This window comes from Brassica napus, unplaced genomic scaffold (genome assembly GCF_020379485.1).
Source record: "Brassica napus cultivar Da-Ae unplaced genomic scaffold, Da-Ae ScsIHWf_294;HRSCAF=481, whole genome shotgun sequence".
NCBI classification, from domain to species: Eukaryota; Viridiplantae; Streptophyta; class Magnoliopsida; order Brassicales; family Brassicaceae; genus Brassica; species Brassica napus.
This window is the reverse complement of record NW_026016197.1, coordinates 5806-31660: the sequence shown is the minus strand read 5'-3', so window position 1 is coordinate 31660 and position 25855 is coordinate 5806. Positions and strand designations below refer to the sequence as shown.

The window sequence follows — 25855 nt, the reverse complement described above, 5'->3', positions numbered from 1 at the left end:
ATCTTGGACGGTCGTTACGCTATCTTCGGTTACGTTACTCAAAATGAAGATTTTATGGCTGTTAAAGTTGGTGATGTCATTAAGTCCATTCAAGTTGTCTCAGGTTGAGAAGAACATGTTCTTGCACAAGAGAAAACTGAAAACAGAGTATACGAATAAGAAGAAAGAGACAAATCTGAATAGTTTAACAGAAGCTATCCTACTGACGACAACAAGACAATGTTTTTTTGCTCTATGGAGTTTAAGAGTTTTAATTAGCCAAAAGATAAAAAAACATGTTATTTGCATTTGTGTTAGCACTGATAGGAAATATGTTACAAAGCAACATGTTACTACTTTATTTGTATTTGATATATATTTCAGTGTTTAATTACTTTCAACACCAGACAATGAAAAGACAAATATGAAAACCCACAACTATACCATTAAAACTCAGATTTTATTTGATCACTATATTAGGTCATAAACTATATCAAATTCTATTTTTTGTTCAATATATTCCAGATTTTTTTTCCACCACATTTTTAACAAAGTCCAGCAAAAACCACTAATTTTTTAATTTTGTAACTATTTAATTTTATAAATCTCTAGAGTTCTTAAATTTTTTAAAATAATTTTATTAGAATTCTATATTTTAAAATTAATTCGGGGTAAAATAATAAATTAATCTATGTTCGTATAATTTGCTAATTTTTTTAAACCAAATTTTATATCTTTTACCTTACACTATTTTCAATGATATACTAGCCACTTTCTAAGTACACATTATCAATCCAAGGAACTTTGGCATTTGAATATGGAAGTGATAAAAATACTGATGGTTGATCAAATCATTACCAAGATAAGATATGAAAATATCAACACATAAGAAACACCGGTTATTCTAATATCAACCTAATCAAGTTGTGTGCCTTCCACTATTACATTCATCACTATTATAGATAAAAAAACAAAAGTTCAAAAAAAAAAAACGAACGACAAAATTCTTTATACAAAATTACAAAACGCATCAATGTACACGGCCCCGCGCTTGCGTGGAGGCTATGCCTCTAGTACCACTAATGATGCGATAAATCTTTAACTAAACATGCTATCTCTAAACTCCATTAATTAGAAAGTCTAAGCTCATTAAATTTACAGATACCCAAATTACAAATTCTAATCTTTTATATACTAAAATACAAGTCACATGACCAACAAATTTTTGACACATAGCATAAACAATAAAAAATGTAAATAAAAAATGCAAAATAAAAACACAATAACGTTTAGTAACTGCTTTCTATTTATTCTCCATATAAAAGAAAAATTTAGATCTAACAAAAGTTCCTAATCTTTCTCACATGATCACACGATTTCTAAACTGTTACACAAGGAAATTTGACTCACAATGCTATAAATCCATCTCTACCTGGATTCAATGTAATTTTCTAATTTATTTGCAATGGTTCTATTGACTCTCTTTGTAAAGGGTGGTGAAGTTTTAATTTCTAACCAGACCAATGATTGCTTCTGAGATTGACTTCGACAAAAACTATTATCAATGATTAAAAAAAAGTTTTCTATGGAGACTCTTAATGCAAAGTTGACTGATCAAAATTAAAGTTCAGGTTTATATATTAAACACAAGTCACATGAACAACAAAATTTTGACACATAGCATATATCAACAATTAAAAAATGCAAATAAATAAATGCAAAATAAAAACATAATAAAGTTTAGTAACTAATTTCTATTTATTTTCCATATAAAATAAAAATTTAGATATGACAAAAGTCCCTAACCTTTCTCACACGATTTCCAAACTGTTACACGTAGAGGAAGTTTGACTCATAATGCTATAATTTCATCTCTACCTGGATTCAATGTAATTTTCTAATTTCTTTGCAATGGTTCTATTGACTCTCTTTGTGAAAGGGTGATGAAGTTTTAATTTCTAACAAGACAAATGATTGCCTCTGAGATAATCTTCGACAGAAACTATTATCAATAATTAAAAAAAAAGAAGTTTTCTATGGAGAAGCTTAATGCAAAGTTGGCTGATCAAGATTAAAGACCAGGATAGTGAAACTAAACATGCTCAAACTCTTCAATTCTCAAATCATATTTTGCATCATGTTAACCTGCAAATAATATTTATCCACTTAACATAGTACATTTGATCAATATCATTTTAAAATAGACTAAATTAATTTTTAATTTATTAGAAAATATTTATTGACTGTGATGGTCGTAATTCGAGAGAGGAAATTAACAAACTCATCTTAAATCAGATTCACAGTACCCTTAATAAACTCTTCTTCTTTTTTTTTTTTGCAAAGTGCTTTACAATGCCCATAAAAAACTTGAGGTGTGGTGGAAACTAGGTCTCATGTTTAATTTCTATATCAAGACCATACCTCAAGTTAGTTTTCTTTATTTTCAAATATGTATTATAGTCTTATAGAGATATTATTTATGTTTGCTTACGGATCAACATACACCTTTGTTTTGTTTTTCTTATATAATGTTTCCAAATTTTGTAGGTTTTCTCATAAGCAAAAACTACTAAATAAATACAACATAAGCCTTGATTGGTAGAGCATTAACATTAGCAGTACCAATATGCTATGGAAGCAGTATGCTGCAGGAGCTGTATGCTTTTGCTAAACTGTTTAATAGGATGATTAGGTAATAATCCGCGTCTTACGCGGAATGTGATTATTAGTTTAGTTATTTTTAATAAAAAGATATTAAAAATGTTTAATCTTGATATTGGTTTGATTTTTTAAGTTTTTTTTTTAGTTTTTAATCATCTAAAATATAATTATTATTTTAAATTAATATTTATTTTAGTTTATCCGGTTGAAATGTTTGATTTTTTGGTTTTTTTTCGGTAAAAACTAAAAATTAATAATATTTTTATTTCCGTGTTATGAATTTTAGATAGTCGTCATGTCGAACAAATAGTTTCATATTATAGTTTCTAAACAGATAATAGTTTAACAAAAAGAAAAGAAAATTATTAAGACAAATCATTCACTACAATTTTGTCAGTAGTGATAGAAGCATTAAGAAAAAATATTTCAACTTTAAAAAAAATTAGATATTTCAGTTATGGTGAATACTTAGTTACAGGGTGCTCACATCAAGGTGCACATGTATGTCTATGTAAAAAGTATATAAAAATAGTTGACTAAAATATAAAGATATTGTTATTTAATATTATATGAAATTTTTGTTCAAAATAATACATGAAAGATAAAATTAAAATTAATTTAAAATAAAAAAGGGGTTGACATCAGTCATTTTTTCATATGAAGAAAATAAAATTGTATCCGTAAATAGGGGTGGACACAGATTAAATATCTAGGTATTTGGAAGCATTCGTGTTGATTCGATCTTTATCCACCTAGATATTCGGTGACACGGATATCCGAAATGTTTTAGAATGTTAAAGAATATCCGATTTGATATGTAAATAAAATAAAATTATATGTAAATAAAATAAAATTTTAAAAAGGGCAATTCTCATTAATAGACTATTTTCAAGTTTTGGTCACAAAAATAGACCACAAAGATGAAATTAAACAAAATATTTCATTTAATAGGTAAAAGGATACTAATACCCTAGATATATAAAAAAAATAAAAAAACAAAAATAATAAAATAATATAATAATAAAATAATTTTTTTATAATTTAAGATTATATGTTTTCAAATTTGAACTTTTTTATAAATGTTTTTTGAAATTTATTTTTTTCAAAAATGTTTTTTACTTTTTTCAAATTTTTTTTTTGTAATTCGAAAATAATTTTTGAAACTATTTTTAAAATTTTTATTTCCAAATTTTAATATCTATTTTCTATTTTATAAAATTTTAAACATCAATCCCAAGTCTCCACCTCTTAACTCTAAACCCTAAGGTTTATATTAGTTAACCCTAGAGGTATAAGTGTATATTTACATCTTTAATGAAACATTTTGGTCATTTTGATTCGTAGAGTCTATATTTGTGACATAAACTTTTTAGTGCTATCCTAGGATATTTTTCTTTTAAAAATAATTGAAAATTTTAATAATAACATTCTATTACAAAAATAAAACATTATTTAACTTTTTAAATTCTAGTACCAGATATAATAAATTTAATTCATAAAAATATTGTAAAACTGATATAAAGTATAATATATATATATAACATATATATAATTCTTTACATATATGTATATATATATGCATTTAACAGATCGAATCAGATATATGTTCCTAAAACTATTTGTATTTGTGATTTGCTTCTTTTTTGGATATTGTATTTTAGTATTTGATTTGTTTCGTAGAGTTATGAATATCCAGATTTTTTGGTTCAAATCAGAACGGATAACGAATCGAATCAAAATTTATGAATATTTTGCTCAACTTTATCCGTAAACAATAAAAATAATATATATATATATATATATATATATATATATATATATTTTTGGCTTTTGATTCGTTATCTATTTTTTATTCGAACAGAAAAATCTAAAGTTTTATTAGAACCATGTATGTGGGCTTTATATTAAAAAATGCAAAATACATTGTGTAAACACGTTTATGAATATAGTGTGAACGCGTTAGCATACTTATTATCAAATTATTGTGAGGCTGTCATCAATACTATTAAAAGGAAATGAGTTTTAGTAAATCTACCTATGAAAGTTGTTTGGACCTTTTGATTACACTTTTTTTTTTGGTCCTACAATTAATCACTCTAATTATACATAATTAATAACTCTAACTACCTATAAAAAATTGTGATGTTCGTGAGATATTAATTGTGTTACCATAAAAATTAACGAACACTCCTAATTTCGTGGGATCACAATCATTGTGATATGTGTGGGATATTAATATCACTAAGATCACAATCATATTAAAGCTAAAATAATATTCCATATTTTATACATGTACTAATAATATCATTAAACATTGTATCATGACATCTTATATAGTTTCAAATATTTACAAAATTAAATTTGATAAATCGCAAATCATATGTTAAAATAAAATTATATTTATATTATCTTAACTTAATTTTTATAGAATGTATTATAATAAAAACAAATTATTAATAAAGTTTAAAAACTATGAGAAATCTTACAAATATGTTCTACTGAATTAGTTAAAAAAATCTATCAAATAAATCTTAAACCATAAAAATTTAACAAATGTAAAACTTATAAAATGCACACAAAATATAATGAGAAAATAGGTTTGGGTGCTTAAGTATTCGGATCGGTTCCTTTCTATCTTGGTTATTTGGATTCTAAACATTTGGACCCAAATAGATTTTTGTTTTTTTATTCAGGTTTAGATGGGTTCTTTTATGTTCGGATCAGTTTGGAATCATAATTCAAATACATGTAAAATACATGTAATATTTGAGTATGTAGCATGGATAGGTCGGTTCATATATTTAAGTTTAGACAAAGATCAGAAGTACCTAAAAACCTGAAAAATGATAGCGTTAATAGCGTGTTTTGGGTTTTACCGTATTTTTATCATATTTTGTTTATTAAATTCAAAATAGGACTATATACAGATTTATTGAATCTATCGGTTTGACTATGTTGCTTCTGTGTGTCTTAAATCTCTGTGCACCAGTAAAAGTCCAACACTTGTGGGTCGGACAATTTGAAAAATTTACTTTTTTTAGATAAGTATGTATTCCTAAAATATAAAGGAAATCAGGTTTTGAGGCTGCTATGAATATGAGTCTAAGGGTTTGTAAGATTATTCATTCACACAATAATAAGAAACCCTAAACGGGTATTTGCCTCAATATGTTTTGTTCTCTACTATCTTCTTGATTAATTCATGGCTGTTCACAACAGACTATATGTCTGGATTGGATATGAAAATACTATTTAAAATTCAAACATTATAATAGAGAAATTTTAAAATTTATTCCTAATAAAAAGTTATAAATTTATTCAAATTTTATCAAACGGACAACAAAAAATACCCGCGCTTCTCAAGCGCAGGTCAAAATCTAGTATGTCTATTATAGTGTAAAAACATTTATTACAATGTTTCTCTTTTAATATATATTAGGTGGATGCCCGCGGTTTCGCGGGTTTGAATGTTTTGTAACAATACATTTATTATAATTTTTCAAATTAAAATTTGTTTTTATCATTATGTGTTTTTGTTAAATATTGTTTTAAGAATAATTGTTTAAAAAAATATAAATATGACTATTTTAAATATTTGTGTTGATAATTGTACTAAAATTAGTTATGTATAATATTCATGATTGAGTTTTTAATAAAATTACTTAATTTTAAAGCTATATAATACTGAAACTTTTGGAATATTTTATATAGTTTAGAAATACTTGATTGCTAAAAATAATTTTATGAAGCATTATATATATTATATAAATCACAAATTTAATTACCATAATTTATTTTATGCAATATATTTAGGTCATTTGGATACTGATAAAACTATTTCTAGAACTAATTTTCGTACTCATAAAATAAATAAAAATTAAAAATCCATTAACAAATCAAATTATAATATTTTTTTCTCAAACTCTATATATGATCGACACTTAAGAAAAAATCAATTAAGTGATTTATCATTTAATATAAAATGAAATTTAAGAATAGATTTTATAAATTAATTTATGAGCTTGTATAAATAAATTAAAGCCTCTTATCATAATTTATGAACTAAGTATCTACCTCCTCCTAACCTACTTTTGAACAACATGTTACCTGCTGCTTGTCTATAAATACCATTTTCTTTATTTTCTTTTTGAGGTTTTTGGTGAAAAACTGTTATGTTTTCCTTCTGATTATATTAACTTACATTTGCAATTTTTTAATCTTCCTGCAGGAGAGCAAAAGTATATTCATCTAGGAAAGTTCCATTACACTTGATTGCTAATAGGCCATAAAGAAAGCTATGGCTCCTGGTGGCAGTACTTACAAAGAAGCCTTGAAGTCTAACTGGATAGGCTTAGCTTACGAGGTTAGGATGTCTCCATTGGAAAAATCCGTTCAAGCAAGGGCAATGGTGTTCATGAGCTTCTCGAATGTCCGGTTTGCACAAATCTCATGTATCCTCCAATTAATCAGGTGTGTGTGCGACTGTTCTACTCTTTCTCCGACACTCAACTTACTTTTGTGTAGTTAACGTTGACATCTAGGTTTGTTAATTTTCCCATAATGTCCCAATGGCCACACGTTATGTTCAAGCTGCAAACAACAAGTGCAGAACACGTGCACCCTACATGCCGTTACGAGCTCGGCAACATAAGATGCTTGGCTCTCGAGAAGGTTGCGGAATCGTTGGAGGTTTCATGCCGGTACCAAAGCTTAGGGTGTCACGACATTTTCCCGTACTACAGCAAGGTCAAGCACGAGCAGCACTGCAGGTCGAGTGTTCAGTGACGGGAGACATTCCATCCCTTGTTGAGCATCTCAAAGACGATCATAAAGTCGATATGCATAGTGGTTGCACTTTCAACCACCGTTAATGTCAAGTCTAATCCTCAAGAAGTTGAGAATGCTACATGGATGCTCACGGTATGCATCTTATCTTATCTACATATATGATTATTCTAGACATGAGAGAAAGAATCTTTATCTCTTGTCTGATGCTTTTGGTTTAGGTGTTCAACTTTTTTGGAAGACAGTTCTGTTTACACTTTGAGGCGTTTCAGCTGGGGACAGCGCCGGTGTACATGGCGTTTCTGCGGTTCATGGGAGACGAGAACGAGACTAAGAAGTTTAGTTACGGCTTGGAAGTTGGAGCTCACAGCCGTAAGCTGACGTGGCAAGGGATTCCCAGAAGCATCAGAGACGGTCACAGGAAGGTCCGTGATAGTCACGACGGTCTCATAATCCCTAGAAACATGGCTTTGTTCTTTTCAGGCAGTGACAAAGAAGAGCGCAAGTTAAGAGTCACCGGACGGATTTGGAGAGAAGAGTAGATGATTCCAAATGATGTTTCATATAGGCTCTGTAATGATGATTTTAATTGGAACTGAAACGGATGATGTACATAGCAAAGTCTTGAGAGCTATGAGATCAAAATCTCCCCGTGATCAGGTTGAAAACATTATGTTTTGAAATATTACAAACTCTTCAGCCTTGTAATTTTCCTGATTTGTTGGAAAAATAAAGACAGTTTTCCTTTTGGTTCTGTTCTTATATCAAAAATTGGTTTTTATCTTTATTGGATCATCATACAATATGACTCATAATACTGAAAGATGATTTTCGATAGGAACATTTTATCGTTGAAGTGAAAGGGTTAATGGATCCAAGGAAATAATGGAGGGAGAGATACGAACAATCGCAAAAAAGAAAAAAAAAGTCAACACAGAAATTTAACGTGGCTTAGTGAGATTCTGACTAACTAATGTTACCGAATCATAGCAGGTTTAAGACATTACCAAAGATAAGACATGTTGTTACATTACCAAAATGATTAATTGTGAATTCAAGCAGATGATATGTTAGAAGAACTTTTAGACTTTAGAAATACTAGATTTTTTAACCGCGCTACGCGCGGATAAGATACTATATGTATTTTTCAATTCTAAAAAATAATGCATAATATTGTATTATATTATTTAAATAATATAAAATAAGACTACATAACATAAATATATTTTTTAAATTTTCTTTGTGAAAATCATTATGTGGTTTGATTGTTCTACTTGATTCACATATTTGCATAGTTATTTGTGATAGATGAATAATTACATTTTTATTATCAGTAAATAATATATATTTATTATATAATATAAGAAAAATAAAATTATTTAATTTTAAAATAAACTTGTCTGATGTTGGGGATTCGGTTATAGACATATCATATTCGAATGAGACATTTTTACAGTTATCAATCTTCTTAACAGTCAAGAAACAAATCTGAATATCAAAACAATATCTCATACGATCTCTTTGTGGAACAACTGCTCTGAAGAAAGTGAATTTAGGCATCAAAAAGCACTGGAAATGGATTTGCAGATGTGTTATCTAAGTCAGCTTTACAAAGTACTATTTATAGTTCATATATCATTTATGTTCATCCTATTTTTTTGTCCATCATTTCTTAAACATCTTGAAATAACTGATGCTAATTTAATAATAAACTTTTGGCTCGCAAAAAAAATCAAATTTGTCTAATTATCGCTTAATTTGTCTAACTGATATATATGTATTTTTCAATTCTAAAAAAATAATGTATAATATTATATTACATTATTTAAAGAATATAAAATAAGACTACATAACATAAATATATTTTTAAATTTTCTTTGTGAAAATCATTATGTTGTTTGATTGTTGTACTTGATTCACATATTTGCATAGATATTTGTGATAGATGAATAACTATATTTTTATTATCAGTAAATAATATATATTTATTATATAACACGAAACCCAATATTTAGAAACCCGCAAAAACCCACAAAAACCCACTAAAACCCAGAATCCGATACCGGTTGGACCAATAAATAACTTTTACTTTTTTTTTAGTTTTTAAATTATGTTTTATATTCTAAGTTTCCAATTAAGAAGTTAGGTGCTGACGAAAAAAGTTAGATTTTCCTTTTCGGTTTTATATTTTTGATTTTTAAATTTTGATCAAGATTTCATTATGCCACCAGAAGAAAATGAAATGAACGATGGTAGAGAGAACCAAAATTAGTTGATGTGATTTGGTGTTAGTTTATTTCTGTTATTGACAATTTATTACAATGATCTTTTATTTTTAGTTTATTTTGAATTTGAAGTTTTATTTATTATTCACATTAGACATTAAGATTTTCAATCTCAAGTTCCAACTTTTTAAGATCTTCATTCAAAATTTTTTTTTTCTTTTAAAAGTTTAAAGACTGAATGATTATATTCACTTATTTAAATATTTATGAATATTATATATATATTCATAAATATTTTTAAATACTTTTTAAACATAAAATGTATACATATCCAAAGTTTAGTTTTTATATATTTATAGCTAATATATTATTATTTAATAAAATTAATTTATTTATTAACCCGCGGTTCATCCCCGGTCGATCCAGTGACCCAGTGAGCCGGTAAGTCGTCCGGTTTGGTGTCCGGGTCGGGTTTAAAAACATTGGTAAATGTACATAAGAGTATGATTACATATTTAGTGATTCTTGTATATGTGTCCAAGAAAGTTTCAATGGCTTAGTGGTATCTGCCCTATATTTATGTCATACTAACCCGGGTTCGATCCTTTCCTTTGTATTGTTTTTTCATTTTTTACGAAAAAATAAATGAGATGACGTGGCAACTTCGGACTCTCTGATTGGACGATTTTTTGTGCTTATGTGGACACTCTAAGAGGAGTTTATATCCCCCTTTTAGTATAGTATAGATGAATAATGATTACAAAAGATAAGTTAGTAATATGATCCGGTCCAGAGAGGACGTGCAAGACGTGAAGACAACGCTTGAGACTTCCTATGATTGGTTATTATATTAAATTAAAAGTAAAATAAGCGAATGTAAATGAACGAGGACTCGAAGAAGTGTGAGAATGGGAACAAAGTGATGGAAGAAGACAATGTAAATGAGGAGAAAATGGTTGTTAAGAAGAGTGTTGGAAGCGAAGGGAGCTTTTTCGATTGCTATATATGCATGGACCTGTCCAAAGATCAGGTAGTCACTAACTGTGGCCATCTTGACTGTTTGTCTCGCCTTTACCGCTGGGTAGAGGTTTCAGAGGAAAAGGAGTTTCCGGTTTGCAAAGGGGGAGGCAAAGGAGTTTCCGGTTTATTATAAGTAATGAAATCCCCTATATATTAAAAGAGAATTACAACATTTGAATCATACACGTGTCATCATGAAAATGATTTTCGAGTCTTTAAAAAATTAAATGGGTCTATCTAAATATAAACTATAGTTTTCATTAAACTGATCACAAAATCATTTATTAGTATTAAAAGTTATTCTTCATTCTTTCCTTAAATAAAGCTACATAATTACCTAATGCTATTAAAATATATATATAGCAATTAATGATTTTCAATAACAAAGATTTGCTAACAATTTGTATACACTCAATCATTTTTGTTTAAATCTTTTTTATTAAAACATATTACACAATTTCATTAACCATATAATAAAAAATTAGATTTTTTTCGTATATGTTGTATTTTGAATTTTAAAAAAAAATATAAATTACTAAACTGTTAAAAGTCTCAAACAAAATTTTATTATCAATGATTTAAATTTTTGGTATAATAAGATATAAATAGTTATAAACTACATGAGTAAGAAGTCTTATTTAATAAGTGTTATTATTAATATATATATATACATCATTTAATTAAACTACATATCATATAAAATACAAATTATAAATTGATATATGCATTGAACAAATATTGAGAACTTAACTAATATTTTAATTTTGCATTCAATTAAAAATATTTATAAATTACTAAAACTATTAGACATCTCAAATTAAAAAGTTATTAATGGTTTAAATTTTTGCTATAAGATGACAAGAATCATAAAACCATATGATTAAAACCTTTGTTTAATGAACAACTTTACTAAAAATATATTTCATATCTATGTTAATATCATTTAAATTTAATTATATTATATAAAATGGATAAAATTGATTTTTTATTTATTTACCATAAAATTATCGTTAATAAACAATAGTCATTGTTTGATTTATATGCGCAAGCCAATTTAATTATATATGTAATATTACCGATTTTTCAATATTTCAATATATATTTATTATTTTATTATTTTATAATATTTAAAAAACATAAAATAAATAATAATATATAAATTATTATTTATATATAAAATGTTTATCCCGCGCATTATGCAGATCTTAGCCTAGTTTACATTATTAGCAAAAACAAAAAAAAAACAAAATAACAAAAAACAAACAAGTGAAAAGGGCTGTCTTCAAGGATGCCTTCTGCGGAGGTGTACTTAGGCGCTAGCCGTGTTCCCTCCGGAGTGTCCGGATTACCTAGATTATCAAAAAAAAAAAAAAAAAAAACAAAACAGTTTCAAAAATCATTACTCGTTTTTGAAAGGTAATAGTAATTTGAAGAAAAAATATACCCGTTAGGGACAGCTTGTTTTCAAATGTATTTAAACCAAACCAGAGGAGAGCCTCGCGTGTGTGTCTCTAAAGTCTCAACGTCTCTCTCTCACATAACACCAAGCGATTAGAGTAAACATATATCAAAGGTAAAAATCTCGATGAACCACCGATTGCTCTTTTACTAGGATCATAGGATCGTAGAGAACTAGGTTCGATGAGTTTATGGAAAGCTAGGAATGAAATTAGGGTTTAGTTCGAATCGGTTTATTTTTTTTGGTTAGACCCAAAAAGATCAATTGATTCTAACCGTCTAGTTAACCAATTTGCAGAAGCGGAGATGGCGGAAGGGCGCGATAGACTCGAACGACAAATTGATTTTGCATCATTGTTTCTCAACAGACAGCGCGGAAGGATCTTCGTTGACGATGAAACTACATGGACTGTGCAAGCAAGAGGTGGTATTTGGCGGCGTGGAAGGCCTCGTCCTCGTACTCGTACTCGTCCTCGTGCTTCACCTTCAAGGAGGGCCCTCGCTGATATCACTGATGTGAATAGGGTTAGCCTAGCTTCACTGAATTTTAACAACCAATTTTGCTTAAGGCTTGCTTGTTTAGCCGTAATCTTTTGTGCAGGTGGGTACTGAGAGAAGGAGAGCAGTGGTTGGCCCAAGGCCCCTCCTTGATACTGCTGTTGTTAGGGTTAGACTCGCCTCACTTGCTTTTAACAACGACTTTTGCGTAAGGCTTGCCTGTTTAGCCATAGTCCATTCTGCAGGCGGGTACTGAGAGAAGGAGAGCAGTTGACCGTGTACCACTGGCTCAGCTCGAGCTCAGGTATTCTGTGGCCAGTGCTGTTGCATCCGCTGGAGTCAACCACCCCTCTTCCATCGCTTGGGTTCAGCAGAAGTTGCTCTCACTCAAAGAGGAATTATCTGATGGAGAGGAGGCCCTCACTCCAGAGCTCCTCAACTATATAGATCAAGTGGGGATTTATCTGACGGAAGAGCTTGAGAAGCTGAAAAGCACACCAAGTGCGCAGAGAGCTGAGAGGGAGAGGAGGATTCGAACATTGATGTCCATGAGGTGACCGTTTGGGAACTCTTCACACTCTGAAAAGTAGGGATCATAGGCGTAAAAAAAAGTTGACGATGATACAAAGAGGGACGAGTGGATATCATATCACGGAGAGTACATACTCCACGTTATTACCAATGTTTGTGTTTTAGGCTTGAGAGTTAAGATTACATTTGCTTACTTTCTTTTTTCACTATTTGTGAAATTTGAAGATTCTTTTGATACTAGTTGTTTTCTTTTGTACCTTTGGCATGGCCTGTGTAGTAGCGCTATTGATTAGAAAATTATTTGACAACCCATCAGTTTCACTTCCTCTAATCTCTTCTTCTTTGAACCGCTTCCTAATTCACATTCCAAAACCGAATTTGACCAAAGTAGTTTTAATTGTTGTTGTTTCCCAGCAACATTTTGCTCTTAGCCTACTCATTCTGTTCCACTATGCTTGTTTTTAGCTTCCAAGATTTTCTCAACGTGATTGGAATTGTTTCACAGACCGTGATCAAGTATAGCCTACAAAAAAAACAACACTAATTAATTATCCAACAGTGCCATACGTGAGGAAAAGGGAAGTGTCTTTGCTACTTTTCTAACGTCTTTGGTTCCAATTCACCTGAAACTATTCAAACCAACAAGATATACTACTGCATATTCAGAATACAAGAACAAAGACCATTTTCAAGCTTTTGTGTGCAAATTGTAAATGCATCACATCAAACAAACTGAAAAGTACAACATAGCAGAGTACCGCAAAGATACTTCAAACGAAAGAACTGAGATTGAAGGAGCCAATCATGTTTGCGAGAGGCGAGAGCAGAACTCATATCCAGCTCAAGCTGAAACCTTTGAAGTTTAAGCTGTTGCCTCAAAGCACTTGCTCTGTTGTTGCAGCAGGTTGCTGCGTCTGCTCACAGCCGTAAGCTGACGTGGCAAGGGATTCCCAGAAGCATCAGAGACGGTCACAGGAAGGTCCGTGATAGTCACGACGGTTTTGGAGAGAAGAGTAGATGATTCCAAATGATGTTTCATATAGGCTCTGTAATGATGATTTTAATTGGAACTGAAACGGATGATGTACATAGCAAAGTCTTGAGAGCTATGAGATCAAAATCTCCCCGTGATCAGGTTGAAAACATTATGTTTTGAAATATTACAAACTCCTTCAGTCTTGTAATTTTCCTGATTTGTTGGAAAAATAAAGATAGTTTTCCTTTTGGTTCTGTTCTTATATCAAAAATTGGTTTTTATCTTTATTGGATCATCATACAATATAACTCATAATACTGAAAGATGATTTTCGATAGGGGACATTTTTTAAAAATGCGAGGTTTACGTGGGACGCACGAAACGTTTTTAAAAATGGAAGATAATTTGCATTTAGGTCAAAGTGTGACGTTTCTATTTATAGTAACAAAGATGAATTTCTCTTCAGACTAGATACAAAGTGATTTCTACTCGAATTCTTATCGCCGGTCAGTTGATTATAGTTTAGGCCCGTTGGGGCCTACACTGATAAACGAAAATATTGAGCTTCTTATTCCCTAGAAAGGAAAGAATCGACGTGGCTTTGTTGGAGCCTGCCTTCAGCCTTTAGCATTATCGACTATAATTAATCAGCCCGACAAGGATCCAATAATGTTGGCTAGAGTGTACTACCGGATATAACAGCGTAAACGCACCGCACGGACTAGACAAAAATAAATCGCTAGCCTAATGAGTAAGTAAACATTCAAAGAGATGCTCGAGCTTTGTGTAGTGCACAACATGGACGATATAAATGTAAGACATAACCATGAATTAGACCCAAAGATATAACTTTAAACCAGATCCAGTTCCCTTGCTTGTCTAAAAAAGGAAGTTGTACAATAACCATTTCAATATGTCAAAAGTTTTTAATATGTTTCTGGTACTGTGTTTCACTCATTCGGTTTACAAGATTCATTGGATCAATAACAAAACGCAGCTCCAACTCTATCACGGGGGATGAGTCTTAGTTCAGATCCATGCTTCAGGAATACGTATCCTGCCATCAAACAAACAAACACACATTAGCTTTCCACTTAAGAGATTGACAATAAGTGAGCTTAGAATGAGCTACACAAACAAATAAAAGTAAAAAAGAAAGAGCACGAGTAAAAGCCAATTCAAGAACTCAAAAATGTCACCTGCGCCTGTTGGGGATTGATCCCGATCCCATCTGCAGACATGAATACAGATACATCAGCAATCTTGAGTATTGTTGACAAGAATAAATCACTGTTAGATCTTTAGGCAATAGAAAGCTTCAGTTTTTAAACTTTATAGACAGAGAAGTAGAGTTACATGCAATGATATATATATATATATGATCCCATATCTAAGAGAATTCTCCTGATTACACAAAACATATGAACATGAAACAGACAAAACTTGAAAAGGGAAATGGTGTTCATGAGCTTCTCGAATGTCCGGTTTGCACAAATCTCATGTATCCTCCAATTAATCAGGTGTGTGTGCGACTGTTCTACTCTTTCTCCGACACTCAACTTACTTTTGTGTAGTTAACGTTGACATCTAGGTTTGTTAATTTTCCCATAATGTCCCAATGGCCACACGTTATGTTCAAGCTGCAAACAACAAGTGCAGAACACGTGCGCCCTACATGCCGTTACGAGCTCGGCAACATAAGATGCTTGGCTCTCGAGAAGGTTGCGGAATCGTTGGAGGTTTCATGCCGGTACGAGCAGCACTGCAGGTTGAGTGTTCAGTGACCGGAGACATTCCATCCCTTGTTGAGCATCTCAAAGACGATCATAAAGTCGATATGCATAGTGGTTGCACTTTCAACCACCGTTAATGTCAAGTCTAATCCTCAAGAAGTTGAGAATGCTACATGGTTTTCTTTTTTTTTTAATTAAAAACTAGATATGAGTTGGTAACTTATTAATGGTTTGTGAACCAACATATTCATCCCAAAGATAAACCCAAGAAAAATTCAAAGATTAATAAGTATTAAAAAAAGTTTGGGACTCACCTACAGAAAGAGAAAAAAAAAAAAATAGAAAAAGAAAATGGTAAATTGTGGAAGAGAATTTAAAAGAGGGAAACTGAGAATAATTTGTTTTGATTGGGGCAAAATAGATTATTCTCCCGAAATCCTGCGCAAAGAACAAACGTTTAGTTATTTCCTTTTTTTTTTATCAACAAAATAGTAAAATTGAGTTATTTCCTTATATTTGTTGAGTGTCGGTTAATGAGGCGGGTTATAAATAGAGGTGGTGCAACGAGGTGATTAAAGCTATTACTTGTTTCTTTCTTTTTTTCTTCCCGAAAAAGCAACGAACAAAACGTGAGAGAGAGAGAGAGAGAGAGAGAGCAATGAACACTTGTCGAATAGTTCTCCAACGCAGGTTCCTTCCCGTGAGCAACTCCAAGAAGGAAAAAGTAAGTTTCTTCAAATTAGGGTTTTGATCCTTCTTTTTCTGAATCGAGTTTGTTGTACTGACTTGTTTGTTTGTTTGTTTTGTTCTTAAAGTTTGACAGATTCATACCGAACAGAGCAGCCATGGATTTCGACTATGCTCACTTGGCTCTTATGGAAGAAAGAGAAGAAGAAGAAGAGGTCAGTTCATCCAGAAAAGCTTATAGAAAGCAATTGGCTGAGACTATGGGTCTTAACCGAACTCGAATCCTCGCATTCACCAACAAACCACCTTCTTCTACTTCTCTTCACCATCAGCATCAGCATCAGCATGAGCCTCCTCGACGCATTCCTCAGCGTCCCGAGAGAACTTTGGATGCTCCTGGCCTTGTGGATGACTTCTATCTCAACGTTCTCGACTGGAGCAGTGCTAATGTCCTAGCCGTTGCCTTGGCCAACTCTGTTTGTCTCTGGGATGCTTCCACTGGCTCCGTGACTACGCTTGTCACGTATGGTGAAGACCAAGGACCTGTCACAAGTCTAAACTGGGCGCATGATGGTATCAACCTTGGAGTTGGGCTCAACAATGGTCAAGTTCACATTTGGGACTGTGTAACCAAGACTCTACTGAGAACATTGCAAGGCTTCCACCACACACGAGTTGGGTCCTTGGCCTGGAACACTCATATATTGACAACCGGAGGAATGGACGGACGTATCTTCAACAACGATGTGCGGTTCATGTCATACCCTGTGTCTACTTACAAGGGTCACACTCAAGAGGTCTGTGGGCTCAAGTGGTCAGCATCTGGTCAGCAACTAGCTAGCGGCGGAAACGACCGTCTAGTACATATATGGGATCGTTCTACTAGTACGCAGTGGCTGCACAGGCTCAGGGGGCATACATCTGCAGTTAAGGCTCTCGCTTGGTGTCCTTTCCAAAGCGATTTGCTTGCATCTGGCGGTGGTGCAGAAGATAGGAAGATCAAGTTCTGGAACACTCGCACAGGGGCTTGCTTGAATTCGCTTGACACTGCTTCCCAAGTCTCTTCTCTCTTGTGGAGCAACAATCAAAGAGAGCTGCTTTGCTCACATGGGTCTCAGCTCACACTGTGGAAGTACCCGTCGATGGTGAAAATGGCTGAGCTCTCTGGTCATACGTCAAGAGTTCTATCTATGACCCAGAGTCCAGATGGTTGTACTGTAGTTTCAGCTGCAGGAGACGAGAATCTGTGCTTTTGGAATGTTTTTGGACTACCTCACACCACCGCCAAAAAAACTGTTCCAAAAGCAGCTCATGAGCCGTTTTCTCATGTCGCTCGTATTCGTTGAAAACTCAACTACCAGAGGTTCCTTCTCCAGCCACTGTATTGACTAGAAAAATGTCCTCAAACTAGTTTTGTAAAAGTATATGTTGAATAGAGAGCTTTTTATCTTTTATTTTACAAGTTACGAATTTACTATGTTTTGATACTTAAGAGATTTGTTCTCTCACTTCCAGTCTCATCATTATTTTAGTGATCGGGTAGGATCTTTTAATTTAACTCTTATCATCTAAATTTATTTTGGTAGGTTGACAATGAAAAGATAGAGTGCGAGGCTTCTGCATATCAGAAGAAACTTTTAATGAAGAGGGTTGAGGATTCGCTTGGAAACATGAAGGTGCTGTTTTGTGCTCTGCGTATTGTGTATTCAGTTGTTTCTTAGTTAGTTTTCTTTTTACAGTCGCGTGCAGTGCACAACTCAGTGATGGAGCTTCGGAATATATATCACAATCATCCATATCTCAGCCAACTTCATACAGACGAGGTAATAGAAATTTACATAAATGCAAACAACTTCTGGTTAGGGAACTAAGGAAAGTTTTGATGAAGGGTCTGCGTAAATCACTCTCTCTCTCTCTGGTCAATAGCTGAGCATTATCTGCCTCCGGTAATAAGACTTGTGTGGGAAGCTTGAGATGTTGGACCCGCTCTTACCCATTATCTTCCTGAGCATTATGCTGCGCCAGTGTTGCCTTAAATGATATTATATCCCCAAGGATAATCATTGCTTGTAGAATATATTACCTGTGCATATATATATATATATATATATATCTGTTCCAATTGAGGTTAAGGTTGGTGAATCGTCAGGATCCAAAATTACATCGGTTTGGAAATAAAATGAGATGTTGTTGTCCAAGATCAACCCGTCAGTTGTACAGTCGTCTGCCAGGAAAAAAGAAATGAAACATTAGGTATTGGTGGTTCTGGAAGGAAACAAACTACTGATGTTGCTCGTGTCATTTTCAGAGAAAAGCATAAAGTTGGGGAGCCTTCTGAAACAACGGTAACAAATGAAATAGATGGAAAATCCTCGGAAACGATGAATATGCTCATAGCCAAGACCAGCATGGCGAGACGAGAACGAGGCTAAGAAGTTTAGTTACAGCTTGGAAGTTGGAGCTCACAGCTGTAAGCTGACGTGGCAAGGGATTCCCAGAAGCATCAGAGACGGTCACAGAAAAGTGCGTCATAGTCAGTACAGAAGAGAAGAGTAGATGATGATGATGATCCATGAGGCCAAAGCAAAATGGGGAATAAGAAGAGAATAAAGATATAATAAGCTCTCTAATGATGGTTTTGATTGGAACTGAAACGGATCATGTACATAGCAGCAGTCTTGAGAGCTATGAGATTAGGTTGAAAACATTATGTTTTGAAATATTACGAACTCTTACTCTTGTAATTTTCCTGATTTGTTTGAAAAATAAAAAGACAGTTTTCCTTTTGGTTCTCTTCTTTTATCAAAAATTGATTTTTTATCTTTATTGGATCATACAATATGACTCATAATACTGAAAGATGATTTTCGATAGGGACATTTTATCTTTGAATTTAACGTGGCTTAGTGACCTGAGGATTTTTCCTCGAAAAAAAAGAACTAAGAGTAGATAAAAGCAAAAATAGACAACATCAATATAAGCCACAATCTCCCAGTCATCGTCCTGAATCCACCTGAACCAGAACCATCGCTGCATGCCAACTTGTTATCATGGTACGTACACACCGGCTTCTTCCTGTACACATACACAATAACAATCAAATTAAACATACAAAATCAAAAGAGAAATACAGAATCAAACACAAAGATTAGGTGGCCAAGATTGCTAGTTTTTGGGTGCAAAAGATTGCTTGGTTTTGGTTACCTCTGCATTTGAAATTAGCAAAGGATTATAACATTTACTTAAGCCTAAAATGTATTATAGCTATAAAATGTAAACACAAATATTAATAATGTTTTTTTGGTTTAACATATATGAAGCACACAAGTAATGTTTTGGGGTTCAGACTTAAAATTATTGGTTTTCTTTTAAATGTTAAAATGTTATAGAAATTAATGTGTTTGAGTTTTAAAATATGTATAAATATATGTCAAAAACAAATATAAACACCAAAAGAAAAAAGTTTAAGACACAAACTTGGAGGAACAGAAAGAGATGACGTAATCAGTGCCGGAACAAGTGAAGATACTGGTCGGATCATCATAAGCATAGCTATAAGCAGTAGGACAAGCTTCCTTGAACATTTTCGAGTAATTTGTTGGTCGACACGTAACAGGATTCCCATAAACTCCTCTACAACAATACTCATCTCTATCGAACACATCACAAGCACTCCTACACGAAACCACTTTCCCCTTAGATTTCACGGCAAGCTCCGGCGGACACTTTGATCTCAGGTCAGCCACACAGCCGGCGACACTACAGTTTCCCTTTCCGTTCATCGGAGTCACGGACATCGGAAGATTAAACCCGTCGACGAGACTCACGTCGTAGAAATCCAATGCGGCTAACGTGAACTCGGCGAGTGAAGCTGGTGGTTTTCCGGAGGCTGAGCATTTTAGGGTCGAGCCGCATGAACCGGTTTCGCATGTTCCGGTTCCGGTTTTGTCGAAATTGCAGCCGGTTCGTCCCCATATTCGACCTGACCAGCCTACTGGCGCGTTGAAGACTATGGATTGGCCCGGTTTGAGCTCGAATCCTCCGCCGTTGAAGTTTTCTCCGGGTGTTATCGCTGGCCAGATTGTTTGGTCACATGAGTTTACGATTGTGAATACTCGAGCTGACTCCGACCATTTTGTCCCTGTAGTTTAAATAATCACTAGAGACTAGAGTTCTAATCATTAACGGATATGAATCCATTATTGAATGTGCCAAATAAAAATCAAAATTGATAAAATTCATTGGCAGAAAAAATCATAGAGCTAGAATGGGATTTCTCATGTAACAATTTTAACTAATTTAAGTTATATTTGTGATTTTTTATAAAATAAAAATATTACCTGAAAAATAATATATATACATGATGAATGCATGTGTATACAGATACGTGGAGAGATACATCTACCATTAAAACTATTTTGGATATTGGATAATTACCTGATAAAAGTGTTAGAAATAGTAACAAGATCCTCGGTGACAAGTTGAAACGAAGATGCATAATACTGGAAAAGCTTTAACGATCAAAATATCCTTATTCGTTGGTCCGGGTGTGGTTGGATTACGGAGAATTACTGAGATGAGATTGCCTTTTTAAGAGAGGTATAGAGAATAACTTGCATGCATGGACAGTCTATATCTCAGATTATACTAAGGGGTTTTTGCCAAAACTAACCCACAACTTGATTTTAACCCCAAACATATACCCAAACTTGAATCAAATGCAAAACTAACCTAAAAACCTAGTGAAATTACAGCTCAGTCCCTTGTGACCAAACAAAAAAACAGAAGCCATTTTTACGAATATAGCCCCAGTAAATTGTCTGAGTCGTCTGAGATGTTGGAAGTCGTCTGGACGACTGAAATGTAAGTCGTGTGGTACCAGTTTATTTTAAAAATAATTTATAAATCTTGTAAAAAATATTTTGATGCGTGAAAAATAAAAATCAAGTAATTATAAACAGTTTTAAGTGATATAAATTAAGATATGATAAAATTGATTTGTTTTGAAGATAGATGAGTGGAAGTAGTAAATCATGAAATACTTTGGTTTAGGAGTTTGGCAAACATATGTTGTAGTATTGTATGTATTGTTAGGGTTAGATTTTGGAAAACTAAAATGTTTTTTTTCAAAAATTAGTTTTCACCTATATGTGTTTATTTCTGTGTATAGTAAACACTTTTCAAGTTTGATTTGATTTTATGAAGTGTTTAATTAGATAATTAAGTTTAGGGGTTATGTTTAGGGTGTGGACGACTTATATTTCAGTCGTCTGTTGAATAATTTACTCGGACGACGTATATTTCAGTCGTCCACATCGTACCGAACCTTTAACTTTACCAATGTACGTTTTAACCTAACCGGATCATTTACCGGACATATAAAAGCTAGTTTAGGGGTTATGTTTAGGGTCTAGACGACTTACATTTCAGTCGTCTGGTAAAGAAATTAAAATAGACGACTTACATGTAAGTCGTCCAAATATTCCCGCCTAAAATTTTTAAAATTTTTTTTTTTCCGCTTAAATAATTTAAACCAGACGACTTATTTGTAAGTCGTCTGGAAAGTCTTCTATTTTAGTTTTCCGCTAAAAATATTTAATTTCCCGCTAAAAATATTAAACTCTTCTGGACGACTTACATGTAAGTCGTCTATTTTAATTTCTTCACGAGACGACTGAAATGTAAGTCGTCCAGGAAGTCGTCTGACTCAAAAATATTTAACCTAATTAGATTTTTTTGTCTCCCTATATAAAGAAAAAATTACATGTTCTCTCTCCTCCTCTCAAATGGCTGCAACAAAAATGTAATGTTCATCATTCTAAAACTCTCCAACCTCTCTCTAATCTCTTTGACTACACCTAACTTTATATGAATTTTTCAGTTTTGTCTCATGTATTTCTTAATAATCTATCTCTTTTGCAGGTTTTTAATCAAATGGTACTTATCTTCCACTAATTTAAAGGTAGATCTATTAATTTTAGATATGTATTTTTGTGTGTTCTATAAATGTAGATTTATCTAATCTTTCACTCATTTTCTCTATTTTTAAGTCATTTGAACGTTTTTGGATATGCAGGTTTTTCAGATCTGGATTTGATATGCAGGTTTTTCAGATCTGGAAGACTTCTGGGACGACTTACCTGTTAGTCGTCTGGAAGTCGTCTGGACTTCTTGGAAGTCTTCTGACAAAGTCGTCTGGACTTCCAGGAAGTCGTCTGGACTTCCAGGAAGTCGTCTGGACTTCCAGGAAGTCGTCTGGACTTCCAGGAAGTCGTCTGGACTTCCTGGAAGTCATCTGGACTTCATGGAAGTCTTCTGACGAAGTCTCCCTTTCATAATAGATCTGAGCGTTTTGGTAAGTTCTTATGTCTGATTTTTCTTCATTTGGTAACTTCTTGTTGTATAAAGTTCTTACTTTTTTCCCAAACTAAAACTCTCCAAACCCACTCTAATCTCTTTGACTTGAAAACACCAAACTTTATATGAATTTTTCAGTTTTGTCTCATGTCTTTCTTACTAATCTATCTTTTTTGCAGGTTTTTAATTAGATGGTACTCATCTTCCACTAATTTAAAGGTAGGTCTATTATTTTTAGATATGTATTTTTGTGTGTTCTGTAAAGGTAGATTTATCTAATCTTCCACTCATTTTTTTCTGTTTTTAAGCCATTTGAACGTTTTTGGATATGCAGATTTTTCAGATCTGGATTTAATATGCAGGTTTTTCAGATCTGGAAGACTTCTGGGACGACTTACCTGTTAGTCGTCTGGAAGTCGTCTGGAAGTCGTCTGGACTTCTTGGAAGTCTTATGACAAAGTCGTCTGGACTTCCTGGAAGTCGTCTGGACTTCCTAAAAGTCGTCTGGACTTCCTGTAAAGTCGTCTAAACTTCCTAAAAGTCTTCTGACAAAGTCGTCTGAACTTCCTGGAAGTCGTCTGGACTTCTTAAAAGTCGTCTGGACTTTCTGGAAGTCTTCTGACAAAGTTTTCTTCCATATCAAGTGGAGTCCAAGCTTGTCTTTGTAGAGGAATGATCTATAATAGTTTTGTTTGTGGTCTGTTTTGTGAATTGCATGTCTACTCTTTTAGTTGTGAATTTTTTGTAAAATCAGTAATAATATTTTCCAAGATGTATTAAATGTGCTAACAATGTGTTTACACATTTACAAATCAATGAAATAATAGACTTCCTTTTTCTTATCTTTGGATCTCTCATATGCAATAATAAACTCCAATGGCCTTTTTCTCATCTTAATAAACAAGAATATTGGTAGCTTCATATTGATACAACATTTTAAGAAGCATTTTAACCCTTCTTCCAACTCATAACAATAGTCATCATTATTGTCTATAACAATAATACTTAAGAGATGGAAACAAACAATAGTAACTAGTCAAAGCATATCATATTTTTTATAAGTTTGCGTAGAAAAACTTAGTCAAATTTAGTAAAACTAAAGGAGAGAACATATTTTGTAAATATGAGTTTTACATATCTTGAAGTTACTTATCACTCTTAAAAATACAAGTTATTCAAAAACTAACGTAGAAGACTTAAAAACTAGCGGAGAAAACGCGGACGACTTCAATCTAAATTGTCCAGACGACTAAACTATACGTCGTCTGGTCAACGTAGAGGTTATTTTTGCAATTGACTTTGAAATCTGTTATTTCGGACGACTGAAAAATAAGTCGTGTACTATTGTTTGGTTAAAAAAAAACTCTAAAAAAGCTAGACGACTTACATTTCAGTCGTCATAGGTTAGTTTTGCATTTGACTGGATTATTTCAGAAGTTTGATTTTTCTGGACGACTTACATTTCAGTCGTCTAGTAAAAATTAAAATAATAATATTTTTTAAAAGTAGACGACTTACAGTTAAGTCGTCATAGGTTAGTTTTGCAATTGAAAAAAAAACTTCTAGATTTAATTATATACAGACGACTTATAATTCAGTCGTCCACGAGACGACTGAAATGTAAGTCGTCCAGGATTTACGAGGTTTGACCATAATCTCGGAAAAAAATCCTGGACGACTTACAAGTAAGTCGTCTCGTGGACGACTGAATTATAAGTCGTCTGTGTATAATTAAATCTTGAAGTTTTTTTTTCAATTACAAAACTAACCTATGACTACTTAATTGTAAGTCGTTTACTTTTAAAAAAATATTATTATTTTAATTTTCGCCAGACGACTGAAATGTAAGTCGTCTGGGGAAGTCAAACTTCTGAAATTATCCAGTCAAATGCAAAACTAACCTATGACGACTGAAATGTAAGTCGTCTAGGTTCTTTGGAATTTTTTTTGAAACCTAACAAAAACAGACGACTTAACTTTCAGTCGTCTCAGGTTACAGATTTCAAAGTCAATTGCAAAAATAACCTCTGCGTTGACCAGACGACTTCCAGGTAAGTCGTCTACAGCCAGACGACTTCCCAAGTAAGTCGTCTGACGAACAGATCTGGAAAAAAATTCGATGTCATACCTTAAATTGGTGAGATAAGTTCCTTAGCATACATAAGGCTTCTCCAAGCACACAAAATCACAAACAAAAGTAACCCACCCAGAATCGTTAGCTTCTATGACTCTATGAAGCATAAAAAATTTAGAATCAAAATCTTGGATTTTTTTAGCTCATTGTGGAGAGAAAGTGGGAGATATGTTGTGTTTAATTCACAAGAATGGAAAAAGAAGAAGGGTAAATCGATTTTGGGAGCATTAAAAGCTTCAAATTGGTTGTTCATGGTGGTTGTGGTATTGATGACAATGACAATCTTGTAATTACTTGAAGATGATGAGGGTGAGAGAGTAAAAATGTCATTTTCGAAAAGAAAAAAAAATTGATGGCATTTTCGTAAATTATATGAACTTATGGGGTGAATAGGGCAAAACCAATTTTCAAAAAAAAAAGAGGTTAGTTTGGTGTTTGACTTTAAGTTGTAGGTCAATTCTGCAAAAAACCCTTATACTAATCGTTTTCAAGTACTGTAAAACCGCAAAACAAGTTACCCTGTGCGTCAAATAATTAAGGAGCTTGTTTTGGAGTTTGGGAAAGTTAGTGTTATTCCTTTCCTGATGCGTTTCATGCAAGTATTCTTTGAGATTGTTTATTAGCTAAGTAATCAAGTCCAAAAGGTTGGGATATTTTTATACATGTAAATGCGCATCTATATATATATGTGTATGTTTATATAACTAGATATATAAATTATTAAGGAGAGACCGCGTTGAACTTGCAGTTCGAATACGAATTTATTCTAGTTTTTCTCGTCCTAAATTATTTATTGGACTTACGTCTTAAT

At 32.7% G+C, this 25855-nt stretch overlaps 3 protein-coding genes and 1 pseudogene across 7 annotated transcripts; 3 read left to right on the top strand and 1 right to left on the bottom strand.

The window, feature by feature from the left end:
• The first annotated feature begins 4722 nt into the window (after positions 1-4722).
• On the top strand, positions 4723-8174 carry LOC106399032 (annotated as a pseudogene).
• Positions 8175-12434: 4260 nt separating this feature from the next.
• LOC125602691 (protein POLYCHOME-like) lies at positions 12435-13183 on the top strand. The gene is made up of 3 exons (XM_048774177.1): positions 12435-12653; positions 12730-12795; positions 12872-13183. The coding sequence occupies exons 1-3, from the start codon at positions 12435-12437 to the stop codon at positions 13181-13183; spliced, it is 597 nt and encodes a 198-aa protein (XP_048630134.1).
• A 3175-nt stretch (positions 13184-16358) lies between these two features.
• LOC106397859 (cell division cycle 20.2, cofactor of APC complex) lies at positions 16359-19337 on the top strand. Of its 5 annotated transcripts, none has more exons than XR_007335001.1 (5): positions 16359-16590; positions 16682-17916; positions 18140-18229; positions 18293-18376; positions 18862-19337. XR_007335001.1 is itself a non-coding variant. In XM_048774178.1 (3 exons), the coding sequence occupies exons 1-2, from the start codon at positions 16525-16527 to the stop codon at positions 17897-17899; spliced, it is 1284 nt and encodes a 427-aa protein (XP_048630135.1). In that variant the 5' UTR covers positions 16359-16524; the 3' UTR covers positions 17900-17916; positions 18140-19337. The 5 variants fall into 5 exon arrangements, 1 of the variants encoding a protein (XP_048630135.1); XR_007334999.1 differs by having other exon boundaries at positions 18442-19337; XR_007335002.1 differs by having other exon boundaries at positions 18140-18376.
• Positions 19338-19429: 92 nt separating this feature from the next.
• Positions 19430-21273, bottom strand: LOC125602692 (pathogenesis-related thaumatin-like protein 3.5). The gene is made up of 3 exons (XM_048774179.1): positions 20991-21273; positions 20031-20694; positions 19430-19628 (listed from the first exon to the last, which is right to left on the bottom strand). The coding sequence occupies exons 1-3, from the start codon at positions 21049-21051 to the stop codon at positions 19493-19495; spliced, it is 861 nt and encodes a 286-aa protein (XP_048630136.1). The 5' UTR covers positions 21052-21273; the 3' UTR covers positions 19430-19492.
• Positions 21274-25855: the final 4582 nt, after the last annotated feature.

Coding starts and splice junctions, on each gene's coding strand:
- LOC125602691 (XM_048774177.1), top strand. CDS start 12,435: ATGGCGGAAGGGCGCGATAGACTCGAACGACAAATTGATTTTGCATCA. Junction 12,654..12,729: donor ATATCACTGATGTGAATAGG/GTTAGCCTAGCT, acceptor TCTTTTGTGCAG/GTGGGTACTGAGAGAAGGAG. Junction 12,796..12,871: donor TTGATACTGCTGTTGTTAGG/GTTAGACTCGCC, acceptor TCCATTCTGCAG/GCGGGTACTGAGAGAAGGAG.
- LOC106397859 (XM_048774178.1), top strand. CDS start 16,525: ATGAACACTTGTCGAATAGTTCTCCAACGCAGGTTCCTTCCCGTGAGC. Junction 16,591..16,681: donor GCAACTCCAAGAAGGAAAAA/GTAAGTTTCTTC, acceptor TTGTTCTTAAAG/TTTGACAGATTCATACCGAA.
- LOC125602692 (XM_048774179.1), bottom strand. CDS start 21,051: ATGCATCTTCGTTTCAACTTGTCACCGAGGATCTTGTTACTATTTCTA. Junction 20,695..20,990: donor ATTTCTAACACTTTTATCAG/GTAATTATCCAA, acceptor TTTAAACTACAG/GGACAAAATGGTCGGAGTCA. Junction 19,629..20,030: donor ATCTCTTTCTGTTCCTCCAA/GTTTGTGTCTTA, acceptor GTATGTGTACAG/GAAGAAGCCGGTGTGTACGT.